This window comes from Bos indicus x Bos taurus, chromosome 5 (assembly GCF_003369695.1).
Source record: "Bos indicus x Bos taurus breed Angus x Brahman F1 hybrid chromosome 5, Bos_hybrid_MaternalHap_v2.0, whole genome shotgun sequence".
Taxonomy (NCBI): Eukaryota; Metazoa; Chordata; class Mammalia; order Artiodactyla; family Bovidae; genus Bos; species Bos indicus x Bos taurus.
The window spans coordinates 39,918,200-39,932,368 of record NC_040080.1 but is presented as its reverse complement, the minus strand read 5'-3'; the positions used below and the strand labels follow the sequence as shown (position 1 = coordinate 39,932,368).

The 14,169-nt window shown below is 33.5% G+C and overlaps 1 protein-coding gene across 1 annotated transcript in view; it reads left to right on the top strand.

Annotated features, from left to right (window-relative positions):
• Nucleotides 1–14,169, top strand: part of ERGIC2 (ERGIC and golgi 2) — a 45,582-nt gene that overhangs the window by 18,338 nt on the left and 13,075 nt on the right. Inside the window, exons 6-10 of the mRNA XM_027541627.1 lie at nt 2,532–2,572; nt 9,105–9,206; nt 10,287–10,382; nt 12,494–12,549; nt 13,381–13,479. Of these exons, the coding sequence (XP_027397428.1) occupies nt 2,532–2,572; nt 9,105–9,206; nt 10,287–10,382; nt 12,494–12,549; nt 13,381–13,479 (394 nt within the window). The remainder of the gene's footprint in view (nt 1–2,531; nt 2,573–9,104; nt 9,207–10,286; nt 10,383–12,493; nt 12,550–13,380; nt 13,480–14,169) is intronic.

Below are 14,169 nucleotides of genomic sequence, written 5' to 3'. Positions count from 1 at the left end.
TTTCTTGTCTCATGAAATTAATTATGTGTTGGGCTGTTTTCTCAATTTAGTCTCCCTTGTATGCTGGCTTGCATAAGTTTTTAAAAATTTCCAGCAGGTGGATGCTGATTTAAAATAATTCAAAACAATGATATAGTTTGTGTCCTCATTTTTCTGTTTCTTTGAACATTGTGAGGATTTGAGGAAATATCATCTTGAGTTTATCCTCTGAAATTTATTTATGCTATTTTCTAGCAGTCTCTCCATATTCTGAGTGTCTGGCATTCTTCACGTTTATTAAGTCTCTGATTTTTTTTTTTTAATGTATATTTTTTCTGGATAGCTTGTCTCTCTAGCTAGATGCTAAACTCCTGAGAAGAAATTGCTTGACTTTTTCTTTTTTTCTAGCTCACAAAATGTAAAGCATAACGCATTACAGAACTGGGGCAAGATCATTGATTATTCCATTGTAACAATTTATTCCATTTCTTTCAATCATTTGTAAATAGGAAAGTTTTATTTTAACTGTCATATAATAAAAGTCATGTCTTAGTCATAAAGCTGCTGCTGCTGCTGCTGCTAAGTCACTTCAATCGTGTCTGACTCTGACACCGTAGACAGCAGCCCACCAGGCTCCCCTGTCCCTGGGATTCTCCAGGCAAGAGCACTGGAGTGGGTTGCCATTTCCTTCTCCAATGCATGAAAGTGAAAAGTGAAAGGGAAGACGCTCAGTCATATCCGACTTTTAGTGACCCCATGGACTGCAGCCTACCAGGCTCCTCCGTCCATGGGATTGTCCAGGAGAGAGTACTGGAGTGGGGTGCCATTGCCTTCTCCAAGTCATAAAGCTAGAAACTTTAAAATATGTATACTTCTTATATGTATACTTAAAAATTGTATACTTTTTATCAGTAATTTTTAAAATGTTTAACAATGTTTTTGATAAGTATTCACTCCCTTGTCCTAATTTATATTAAAGTATTTGAGGATTATTATTAATGTAAAATTATTTGAGATAACTTTTACTTGTTTTTAAATTTTCACTCATTCTTTTAATATGCAGTCTGAATATAAAAATTCTAATAATTTTATAAATTTCTAAACCATGATCACATTATGCTATGTGATAGCTATTATTTATTTAAAGAAAAGAACCATTTTTAGGGATGTGAGAAAGTGAGAAATCTGAGAATTGGGCTTATACACTGACCCTTACTACCTGTGATTTTGAAAAAAAGTTTTTAACCTTTTGAGTTCTTTTTTATATATAAAAGAATAATAACAAACTCACAAGATTGTTATGAAGATTGAGATGTTAATTTAAGTAGCATGTGGCCTAGCCCAAAGCCACTCTGTGGTTCCTTACCTGCTGTGTTAATCTGTTTTGTGTTACCTGCTGTGTTAATATGTTGAGCAGTTTGGGGATACCAAAGGAAAAATGGCATAGTCCCTGCTATCAACAGTTTTATTCACAGAGTAACTGGGGAGCAGGTGTATGTAGCCTTGTGTGTTGGCCTTGGTGTGTTTTTTAGATGTGAGCATTTTCTCTGTGTGCCATGGTATGAAAAGGTTGCAGGAGGAGTAACCAAAGTAATTTCATTGTAATCAGAAAGAGGGGGGCAATTTAACCTGGAACAAATGGTGTATAGAATTTAGACCGACTTTAGGGTCACAATTACAGGAGAGGAAGTCTCCAGGTTAACACAGTTAAATAACCAAAGGCACAGAATTAGAGCTGTTTGATGGAATGAGTGGTTAAGACCAAGAATTTGTAGAGAGTAGTATATTTAGGGCATGTTATGGGCGGCATCATTAATAATAATCATGAGTTAGAATGTAGAATTAATATGCCTAGTTATGAATTGTCTTTATAAATATCAAAGGTGGACTTGCTGTTTGAAAATTAAATTATGAGTATTGCCACAAATTATGGGTATTGCCACAAACCATGAGAAGCTTGCCTTTTTCCTTCTGAGTCTACAAAATAACAAAATTTGTCTTTGAATTGATGAATATAGTGCCTAGATAACATTTCTTGAATTATTCTTTTTTGGTTAATACATTTGGGAATTACAGTATTACAGACATTGTTTAGCTTGTTTCAAAACTTGTTGATTTTATCTTGGTAAAATACCATGACAGAAACATAGGCTTTGGATGCTTGAATACTATACTTAAGCTGTATGAGTTTTTCATTTCTTCTTCTTTTTTAAATGCTTAAGTTTCTTGCTGGCATCATTTAAATGATTTTAAGCCGTAAATTATCATTTTGTATATGTGATAGATTGCATTGTATCCATTCCTATAAATGTAGGTTTCTATAACAGGAAAATATTTGCAGTTAGTAAAATTTCTGTGTACTACTTTTGAGTATAAGTATCATATATTTAAATTTATTAGTTTGACTTATGGAAGATTAAATGTAAATTATGAATACTTGTTTTTAACGGCACTATAAATTTGTTCCTTGCTCAAAGAAAATTGTTTTAAATTATAATATTAAAGCTGGGAGAAATTGACAGTTCTAGTGATTATGTTTTGTTTTATTTCAGGCAATATTTGATCTTTCACCACAGCAAAGAGAGTGGCAGAGGTAATAAGTAAACAAAGTATTGTGGTTCATAGAAATCTAGATCTTGCTTTGCTTATTTTGTCTACTGTGAATTATGTATAGATTCCTCTAGGCATTTGTTTGAATGAAATATTAACAGAATACAGTATATAATACAGTCTTTTCAATTTCAAGTTTTATCAAATCTTTGGAATGTCATATCTTTTCTCTAATCCACTTTGAACCATAAATACATTTTATTTTACATTTAAAATTGTATTATCTATTTAAATATTTTTAAAAGCATATGTGATCAAATTTGAATACAAAGGATATTAAGTGAAAATAGAAGCCTCCTTATCATTCTCTAAACCTAGTACCACTGACGAGTGCTAATAACCAGTTTTCTGTATGTGGCTGTATTTGCTTATGTTACTTTTTTCCTAATACAAATGGGGTCATTCTATACATCTATTTTATAACTTGCTTTTTCCAACCTAACCTTATATTTTGGACATCTTCCCACTTAAGTATATACAGTGGTATATTTTATTGACAAACTATAATAGTTTTTGGATACTTATTGATGGGTATTTAGATTGCTTACAGGTTGCTAATATCAATGCTCAGTGAAAAGTCTTGAATCTAATTTCTCATGTGAATATATGTATATATTCCTTATGTACTTGTGTGAATATATGTATATAAAATTTCTAGAAATGAAATTTCTCTTTTAGATAATATTTAATGTTTTGATAAGTTGTCACACAAGGAAAAAACATTTGTAATGATGAGGCAGTTGTTAATTAAACTTATTGTGGTAATCATTTCACATTATGTATGTTTATACCTTAATCTTATACAATGTTATATGCCAGTTATATCTCAGTAAGATTGGTAAAAGATTTTGATAGATAATGCCAAATAGTTTGATTTATACTCCACAACTATGTGAGGGTACTTGTTTCTTTTAACCTCACCAACAGTGGGTATAATCAGACGTTTTTAAAAAAATGTTTGCCATTTTGATGGGTGAAAACTGATAATGCACTTTTAAATTAGCATTTCTTTATAAATAAGCTGAATATCTTTGAATTTTTTTTTCCCATTTGTATCTTTGTATGTAACTCCTTGTTCATGCCATATGCCAATTTTGCTTGGTCATTGGGTTTCTTCTTACTACTGTTAAAAGAGTTCTTTGTATATTAAAGAAATTACTTTTTTATGGTAAATGGTTGCTGCATCCCATCTCTGTCCTTTCTTTTTGGTTTCTAGGCTGTGTCTTGTGTTTAAAAAGGCATTAACTAATTTAAGATTATTAAAAAATAAATTTTTTTACTCATCCTTTTCTGTCTTTCTAGTCCCTAAGTATTGGTTCATTTCAAATGCCTTTTTCTTTTAAAAACACTTTCATTGTTTGGAGAGATTAAAAAAAATTTTTTTTTTTACGTATAACTAAATCACTTTACAGTACACCTGGAACTAACATAACATTGTAAATCAACTTCTGATATAAAGTAAAAAAGAATTAAATTATAATACCATTATTGCACCTTAACAAACTAACAATAAATGTTTTATATCATCATATTATGATTTAGTATCCAAACTTCCCCCAATTGTCCTTTAAATTTTACATCATTTGTTTGACTCAGGATCCAAACTGCATCATTGAATTGGTTAATGATGCTTCCATTTTTTTTAATGGACAGATTCTCCCACCATATCTTCTTCCCTTTTGCAGTTTTTTTGTTTAGGAAATTGAATCATTTGTCCTGTAGAAGTTACACAGTTTGGGTTTTGCTGATTGTATTCCTAGGTTATTACTATACAAGCTCCTCAGGACTGTGTGTTTCTTGTAAATTAGTAGTTCTAGAGGTTTGGTCAGATTCACGTTTGATTTTGTGCCAAGAATACATTATGGGTGATGCAGTGGCCTTCCATCAAAAAACACGTAATGTCTCTTGATCTGTCCCTTTGAGAAGTGAGCAGCCTGTAATAATCATAGTCCAGATCCACACATTTTGTTAGAGGTTACAAAATGGTAATATTCTAAACCTACCAGTAGTTTTCATTTTTTAACTGAAAATGTTTCTATAAAGAGAAACCTTCATCATGATGTACACTCTACATAGGAAAAGAAAGATAACAGATTCTTCCCCTTTTACAGCCAACTTTCGAAATACTCTAATCACCAAAGGTGACAAGTGGGTTTTGTTGTTCTTGTTACTATCTTTGGCATATAGTTGAAACAAATTAGTTGAACAAAATAACTTAATGTTTTGGTGTCTCTGGGCTTCTAGACCTTTTAGTAGAGAGCTGTCCAGGAATGAAATGTATTACTTTATTCTAGAAATGTTAAAAGTTATAAGTCTGCTTTCATGTGGAATTTTATTCAGTGTTCAAAACTAGTAATAAGTGAGAGACAACACTGTGTTTTTACTGTTAAAATTATAAATATGTTCCAGCGTGCAGTTTTCTATTTTCCGTCATAGTGCACTTTTTCATATCCCTTCATCTATGGAATATTAGCTCGGGTTTTTACTGGCCTATTTGAGGCTCACAACACACACACACACACACACACACACACACACACACACACACATGGTTTGTTGTCATCAAGCTCTTTTCCCACTGCCCAAGCACTAAAATTTGAACTCTGGAAATATATGACATACAAAAATATGAAGGTTTCAATTTCTGCTAGCATTAGATATAAAGTTTTTGAGTCTCTGTACATACATATATCTAAAGATGAAATCTGACCTCTTGAAGCTTCCTAAATTATTTGTGTTCTGCTTCCAAACAAGTATTTGTGAATGGACTACAGATGCCTAAGGCCTAACAACCTTAATAATGTGCATACCAAAATGTTCTTTTCCTACAGAATTTGCTAAAAGATATTTAAGTTTTCTTTGATTTGTTCTGCTTTCTTAAATATTCAGGATCCCAACTAATCTTTTTCATCTCTCACTTGCCCTTCTAGAAAATGTTTATTATTATATCATGATAGTATGTAAAATATATTCTGATTTATATTTGCTTCTTCAGGTGTTTGTTTATAATTTTTCAAAATTATTTATGTATGTTTATATATGTTTAAAAACTTTTTATGAGTATTTTTAGTTTCACACCAAATTTGAGTGAAAACTATAGAGTTCCCAAATATCCCCTGTCCCTTCATATGCATGGCCTCCACCATTATCAGTATCCTGCACCAGAGTGGTACATTTCTTCCAGTTTATGCACCAATATGAATATATCCTTATTGCCCAGAGTCTGAAGTTTACATTAGAGTTCTTAGAGTCTTAGAGATGTACATTCTGAGTTTTAACAGATACCTAATGACATATACCCACCATTATAGTATATGTATTTTTGCTGCCCTGAAAATCCTGTTTTGTCTGTTCATCCTTCCTTCCCCTCTGGGTTATAAATTTTGTACTAGCTGAGTTTGAGTTCTAATATAGATGACTTTGGATGTTAGTTATATAAAGGTATAGAGTTAAAGTAGGTGAAATAGGATTATATCTAAAGATACAAAGTTATTGTTAAAAATGGTAGAAATAGAAGTAATACTTTTATTCTTGGTCTTGTTGTTCAGAATAAGTAGTTTCATGAATTTAGTTTAAAAAAATGTCTTCAAGCAACTCTGTTTTATTTTGGCTAAGTATATTTAAAAAGAAAATCTAAGCATGAGTTCTCAAATGTATACTAAGCTCTCTATAATCCTATATCTTATATGCTGATACTTTTTTTAAAAATTATAGGTAGAATGTAATATTTTGTTTAGAATGGTCATGTCATAGAATAAAGTTCAGGTTACTTCGGGAAAGGCAGATACTAGGTGATGTTAAATTTCACTGTGGCCTAATTTGTACTGAGAATTGGAAGCTCATGTTGTAGATTTATACCCCAGTCATCTCCACTTTTTAGTTCAGTTGCTCACTTGCGTCTGACTCTTTGCGGCCCACAACTGAAGCATGCCAGGCTGCTTCCCTGTCTATCACCAACTCCTGGAGCTTGCTCAGATTCATGTCCTTTGAGTCAGTGATGCCATCCAAACTTGTCCCCTTCTCCTGCCTTCAGTCTTTCCCACAATCATGGTCTTTCCAGTCAGTCAGTTCTTCGCAACAGGTGGCCAAAGTATTGGAGCTTCAGCTTCAGCATCAGTCCTTCCAATGAATATTAGGACTGATTTCCTTTAGGATTGACTAGTGCGATCTCCTGGCAGTCCAAGGGACTCTCAAGAGTCTTCTCCAATGCCACAGTTCAAAAGCATCAATTCTTTGATGCTCAGCTTTCTTTATACTCCAACTTTCACATCCATACATGACTGCTGGAAAAACCATAGCTTGGAATAAACAGATGTTTGTCAGTAAAGTAATGTCTCTCTTTTTCAATATGCTGTCTAGGTAGGTCACAGCTTTTCTTCCAAGGAGCAAGCGTCTTCTAATTTCATGGTTGGAGTCATCATCTGCAGTGATTTTGGAGCCCAAGGAAAGAAAGTCTGTCACTGTTTCCATTGTTTCCTCATCTATTTGCCATGAAGTGATGGGACTGGATGCCATGATCTTAGTTTTCTGAATGTTGAATTTTAAGCCAACTTTTTCACTCTCCTCTTTCACTTTCATCAAGAGGCTCTTCAGTTCCTCTGCTTTCTGCCACAAGCATGGTTTCATCTGCATATCTGAGGCTATTGATATTTCTCCCAGGAATCTTGATTCTAGCTTGTGCTTCATCCAGCCCAGAATTTTGCATGATATGCTCTGCATGTAAGTTAAATAAGCAAGGTAACAGTATACAGCCATGACGTATTCCTTCCCCAAATTTGAACCGGTGCGTTGTTCCATGTCCAGTTCTAACTATTGTATTGCTTCTTGACCTGCATACAGATCTCTCAGGTGGCAGGTCAGGTGGTCTGTTATTCCCATCTCTTGAAGAATTTTCCACAGTTTGTTGTGATCCGCATAGTCAAAGGCTTTAGCATAGTCAATAAAGCAGAAGCAGATGTTCTTCTGAAATTCTCTTGCTTTTTCTATGGTCCAGTGCATGTTGGCAATTTGATCTCTGGTTCCTCTGCCTTTTCTAAACTTGAACATCTGAAAGTTCTCGGTACATGTACTATTGAGACTGAACTTGGAGAAATTTGAGCATTACTTTACTAGCATGTGACATGAGTGCAATTGTGCGGTAGTTTGAACATTCTTTTGCATTACCTTTCTTTGGATTGGAATGAAAACTGACCTTTTCAGTCCTGTGGCCATTTCTGAGTTTTCCAAATTTGTTTGCATATTGAGTGAAACATTTTCACAGCATCATCTTTTAGGATTTGAAATAGCTCAACTGGAATTCCATCACCTCCACTAGCTTTGTAGTGATGCTTTCTAAGGCCCACTTGCCTTCGCACTCCAGGATGTCTGGCTCTAGGTGAATGATCACACCATCATGGTTTTCTGGGTCATGAAGATCTTTTTTGTATAGTTCTTTGTGTTCTTGCCACCTCTTCTTAATATCTTCTGCCTCTGTTAGATTTCTGCCCTTTATTGTGCTCATCTTTGCATGAAATGTTCCCTTGGTATCTCTAATTATCTTGAAGAGATCTCCTGTCTTTCCCGTTCTATTGTTTTCCTCTATTTCTTTGCATTGATCACTTAGGAAAGCATTCCTCTCTCTCCTTGCTGTTCTTTGGAACTCTGCATTCAGATGGATATATGTTTTCTTTTCTCTTTTTGCCTTTCGCTTCTCTTCTTTGCTCAGCTATTTGTAAGGCCTCATCAGACAACCATTTTGCCCTTTTGCATTTCTTTTTCTTGGGGATGGTTTTGATCACCATCTCCTGTACAACGTTCTCTATCCAGAGTTCTTCAGGCACTCTGCCTATCAGATCTAATCTCTTGAATCTATTTGTCACTTCCACTGTTCGTTGCTCATTCATGTCCGACTCTTTGTGACCCCACGGGCTGTAGCCCACCAGGCTCCTCAGTCCATGGGATTCTCCAGGCAAGAATACTGGAGTGGGTTGCCATGCCCTTCTCCAGGGAATATTCCCGACCCAGGTATCGAACCTTTGTCTCCTGCATTGCTGGCAGATTCTTTACCATCTGAGCCACAAATGAAGCCCCCAAGTCTGTTATTTGACCCTGTATTTGTCCTGTTCTTTTTATCTATAACACTTGATTCAGTATCTGACAAAAGCTAATAATTTTGTGATTGCTGCATATGTGCATGAAGAATGAATTTAGATATTCAGATGAACAGAAAGTCTTTCTCGGTGGCCCTCATTCCACCTGTGATGGACATATAAACAGGATCCACACGCTCATTATTTGTAGAAATAGACAGGATTAGGGACCCCAGCTTTTAGACCTCTAGCCACACTATCTCTCTTTTCTTACTTTCCAGGAAATGACCAAAGAATACTTGGAATTTTATTTTAGAATAAGTTTCTGTAATAATAAATATATGACTTAGCTAAGTCAACTAGCCATTGTTATTTTTCAAATACTGTTGACTTTCTCTTTGTGTCTTATTGTATTTTTAAACTGTTGCTTGTTTGTTTTGTATTTAGGATGCTACAGCTATTTCAGAGTAGACTGCAAGAAGAACATTCACTTCAAGATGTGGTATTTAAAAGTGTTTTTAAAAGTGCATCAACAGCACTTCCACCAAGGTGAGATGTGTATTTTAACTGTGAGACTATTTACTAAGGATTTACTGTGACATGATTTAGTAATGGTTTAGTTCTCTGAATCTCCTAGTTCCTAGAGAAAATATAATCATTCTGTATGATGAAGATGCTTTTTTAATTCTTGAATTTATGGCCAGTGATATTGATCAGGATTATCATAAATAGTAATATTTTTATTTAATTTTTCTCTTTTATGTGTGTATGGTATACCTTCATATAAAATTGTACTAAGTTTTAAGAACAAATTAATTGCATTTACCATTATGGTGATGTATAAACTTTGGTTAGGAATTTCATGTTTTTATGTTACTTTTGTCTCTTTTATAGATTAGAAGAGCTGATATTTGGAAATGCTATTGTCATAAAAATGATTATTTAAATTTAAAACTATATAGAGGTTTTACATTTGTTGAGGAAGAAAATGTTCTTATGTATATGAAGTTAAGTGTCATGCCCTTCCCTTACCTCATTCTTTTTCCCATCCCTTCCTATCTCCGAAAGTACCAGAAACAAATGATGAAAGAGTCTTTGTTGGACTAATAATTCTTTACTTTTCATTTTTCTTCTCTCATTAGATTTAGTGTTCTGATTAAATTTGAATAACTATGAAATTTTAGGTTTGTGTAAATATATATTCAATAGTTGGGCTTTCCTGGTGGCTAAGATAGTAATATCTACTTGCAGTGTAAGAGACCTGGGTTCAATCCCTGGGTTGGGAAGATCCCCTGGAGAATGAAATGGCAACCCACTCCAGTATTCTTTCTCGGCGAATCCCATGGACAGAGGAGCCTGAGGGCTACAGTCCGTGGGGTTGCAAAGAGCCAGACACAATTGAGCAACTAACACTTTGATTTACTTTTCACTTTTATATATAATTTTTTTCATTTTTGTAGTTTTTAAAAATAAATGTTTAGATTTCAAAAAACTGCTATTCTGCTTTTGACATTTAGAACATTACGTAAAAATTGATCTTTAGGAGTTTTTTTCTTCTATAAAATTTCCTCACCAGTAAATGATAACTACTGACTATGCTGTAAGTAATTGTAATGTATCTTGTAACAGGGAAGATGATTCATCACAGCCTCCAGATGCTTGCAGAATTCGTGGTCATCTGTATGTCAATAAAGTAGCAGGGAATTTTCACATAACTGTGGGCAAGTATGTTCTTTTCACTTGCTGAAAATACTTTAGACAAGTTGGCAGTTTGGTTAAAAGTCAGATCTTTGCTAATTGAATAATATCTAACTAACAACTAAAGGACTCTTCAAATTTGTATTTTTGATGTCTTCAGATTGTTTTGGCCTTCAGCCTCAGGATAGAGAAGACTACTGACTTTAAAAACTTCTACTTTAAAACAAAAGGATACCAGTCATGTTATCTTTCATATATTAAAGTATAGAAAATATAGGTAAATGTGAATTAAAACCTTCAGCTTGCCAAGTGTTGGTAACAAACCTCTTACTTAGACATTTCGTTAATTTGTTCGTTTTGTTGGATGATATCAGGTTTTTTGTTTTTCCTTTCAGTGATTCTCATCAAAATGGAATCCCTAATTCAAGACAATATTTTGATGTAGGTAGAAATGTGTCTGGGATAAGGTTAAATTAGGTGAATGTTAAAGAAAAATCTCAGACCACCTGCCTTTATGAACAGAACCCAGCACAGAAACTGTCATATGGTAAACACCTGGTAAATTTCTGAATAAATAGATTCTCTGATTATCTCTTCCCTCTTTCTTTGCTTCTTTCCCTCCCTTCTCTCCTCCTAGCTAGTTTCAGAGCTGAACAGTTGTTCATTGTGAAAAACATTTCTTGAGTATTTGCTACATGGCAAAGTACCATGCTACATACTATAGATTAAACAGTGAAAACCAGAGAAAGGGTTTGCCCTTATGATGCTGACATTCTATGAGAGAATCTGAACTTTAAACAGTGAATTACACTAATAATTACTTAATTATAGTTGTAGCTATAAAGGAAAACTGTGGCTGATAAAAAACTGTATAACAAGGTTGCTGGTCTACTCTCCAAATCAGTGGAGGCTTTATTGAAGAAAACCTTTGAACACTAATGGATGATTCAACATTTTATATGTAAAGGAGAGAATAGCATCTAGGCTGAAGGAAAGGTCATAAAACAGGAAAGAGCATGGCTGGATGGATATTTTTTTTAATGTACAGAGAAAACATTAGACTTTGTTTCCATGTTTACAGTGATCAGGTTGAGCATTGCTTTGTTTTTGTTATCCCACTCCTCTTAACATTCATGTTTTGTTACTGTCGCCAGGAGCTATTCTCCCCATTCCCAACCTGTAGATGGAAAACTTAGAACTTCTTCGTATCATGTAGTCCAACAGATAATTGTTGGCTCAAAGAAATTTAGAAGAGTTTATTGCATCTCTGGATACAAACAAAATATCCTATTCCAAAATTAACTGAAAGAGGGAAACTGACAAATACATTTGGAACCTCTATATTTTGCCCTTTTTTCTTAATTTCATTAAGAACATTCTTAATTTCATCACACATCTTTCTGTGTGATAATTACACGTTCAGTAAGAGAGGTAAAATGGAAAATCATTTGATTTGTATCCTATCCATATCATATCTGGGATTTTGAAAATAAGGAATGCCAACTCTAAAGCCCAATTAAGCAAATTGTTCTCTCCCAGAAAAAATACCTGGATTCAAAAAAAAAAAAAAAACACAACAACCTAGATTCCATAAAAGTACTCAGTTACTACTATTATAATTTGAAGTTTATTAGTACGTTTGTGAAAATTTGTTTTCTCTCTTGTTATGTAACTACATGATATTTTCAGTTTTGCATCTTGACCCACAGACCTAAAATATTTACTGTATAGGTCTTTTCAGGTGGCTCAGTGGTGATGAATCCACCTGCCAGTGCAAGAGACATGGGTTCAGTCTCTGGGTCAGGAAGATCCCCTGGAGAAGGAAATAGCAACCCACTCCAATATTTCTGCCTGGAAAATCCCATGGGCAGAGAAATCTGGCAGGCTGCAGTCCATGGGGTCACAGAAGAGTTGGATATGACTTAGCAACTAAAACAATAACAACTTTACAGAAAATGTTTGCTAACCCCCAGTTTATGGCATCGAGATAAATAGATTGAACTACTTAAATCATAGGTCAAGTATGTTATATTATTTAATTCTAAGAAAATCATATAGTTTAGGAAGGACCTGCTTTCTGATTTTAATTCATTATGTATTTAAATGTTATTACTTTAATCTTTTTTCCCTCCTTTCAGGGCAATTCCACATCCCCGAGGTCATGCACACTTGGCAGCACTTGTCAACCATGACTGTAAGCAGTTTCTGAAATTTCTTTCTGGGACGATATCCTTGGGAAAAGTTTGTTTTTAAATTTTTAGTGCAGGTACAAGGTGGGGCTTTGATAGTGGGCTGCTCTGAAAGAAGATATCTACAGGAGAAAATAAATGATCGAACTTAATGACTAATCCATTTTCTCTTGTCTTTAAGTTACCTATAATTCTATTTAGTCATAGCTCAGAAGTTGCCGAGGTTAGGGGAAGAGCCTTAGTGTCCATTTTATCACTTGGTACACATTTCTGTTAATTTTTACAATAATGAAGAGAATATATTTGAAGTTTCCATATGTAAATTTAAATAGGGATATTTACACATGGATATAAAGTATTCAAGTTAGTGTCATGTAATAGTTATCATAAAATTTAGTTTTTAAAGTCTCTGCTGGAGAATAAAAACAAGTAATAAATTCCATAAAAAACAAATTGGGTCACATTTAGCAGTGATGTGTATTAAAAATATATCTGATCAGTTTCATGGACATCACCCCAGTTCTTCTAACAACACAGTTCTGTTTCTATATGATGATTTGGACTAGAAAAGAATTATTTTTTTGGTTATCAGAATTAGATGTTGTATTATTTCTTAGATGTTAATTTGTATATAAGTATGAAATTTGTGATATAGCATTCCTATGTATTCATATACATTTTTCTCAAAATAATGTGGTTTTAAATACAGTATTATCATACTACCAGATTTTAGATACTTTCATTTGAGAATAGATAAGAATGTGAACTAGTCTGTAACATGTAGTTTTAAATAATTTAATGTCTCTACTTAATAGTTTTATTTTTTTGCTTCTTAGCTTACAACTTTTCTCACAGAATAGATCATTTGTCTTTTGGAGAACTTGTTCCTGGAATTATTAATCCTTTAGATGGAACTGAAAAAATTGCATTAGATCGTAAGTATTTAAAAATTACTGTTGGAATTTGCATGTAGGCAAATTGTTCTTGTAACTTTGATAAAACATTTTAATTAATTCTTTTCCTAACCCCCTTGTAACAGATAAACAAATCTTTTAAGTGGTTTAAATGGTTGATAATCATTAAGTGACAATGTTTTGTGGAGAGAATGTCCTAGTAGTGGATGAATTTGAATGTTAAAAATGTACCATGAAACAGAATAAGGAATTAGTCAAAAGTAAGCAGAACAAGGAGTAGAATTTAAAAGCTCTCCAAATGTATGAAAGGTTAGTGTAAGAGGGTATAACTGCTTTTCCATATTCAACAAAGAAAGAATAAAAGAAAATTTGAACATTATAAGAAGAATTTCTTTGTTTTTATAGATTCAGAGTTCTAAAATGCATGCTATGCTTACCATATCAGAAACCTCTCTGGAGAAGTTTACAAACATCAGAAACCTAGAGTTTTTCTAGAATGGTTTGTTGTTAATACAGAAGTAGTACAGATATCTTTTATAACTGTTTGTTTTAACCATCTGTTCAAACCAAATATAAATAGATTATTTTCTTAAGTTTTGTAGCAAGTTATCAGTTCTCATATTTCCTGAAGATTTTTGGTTGCTTTTCTTCTTAAATACTCATATTGTGTGACTTACCTTGAGGACTTCTAAAGCTTCCTATGCTTTCATT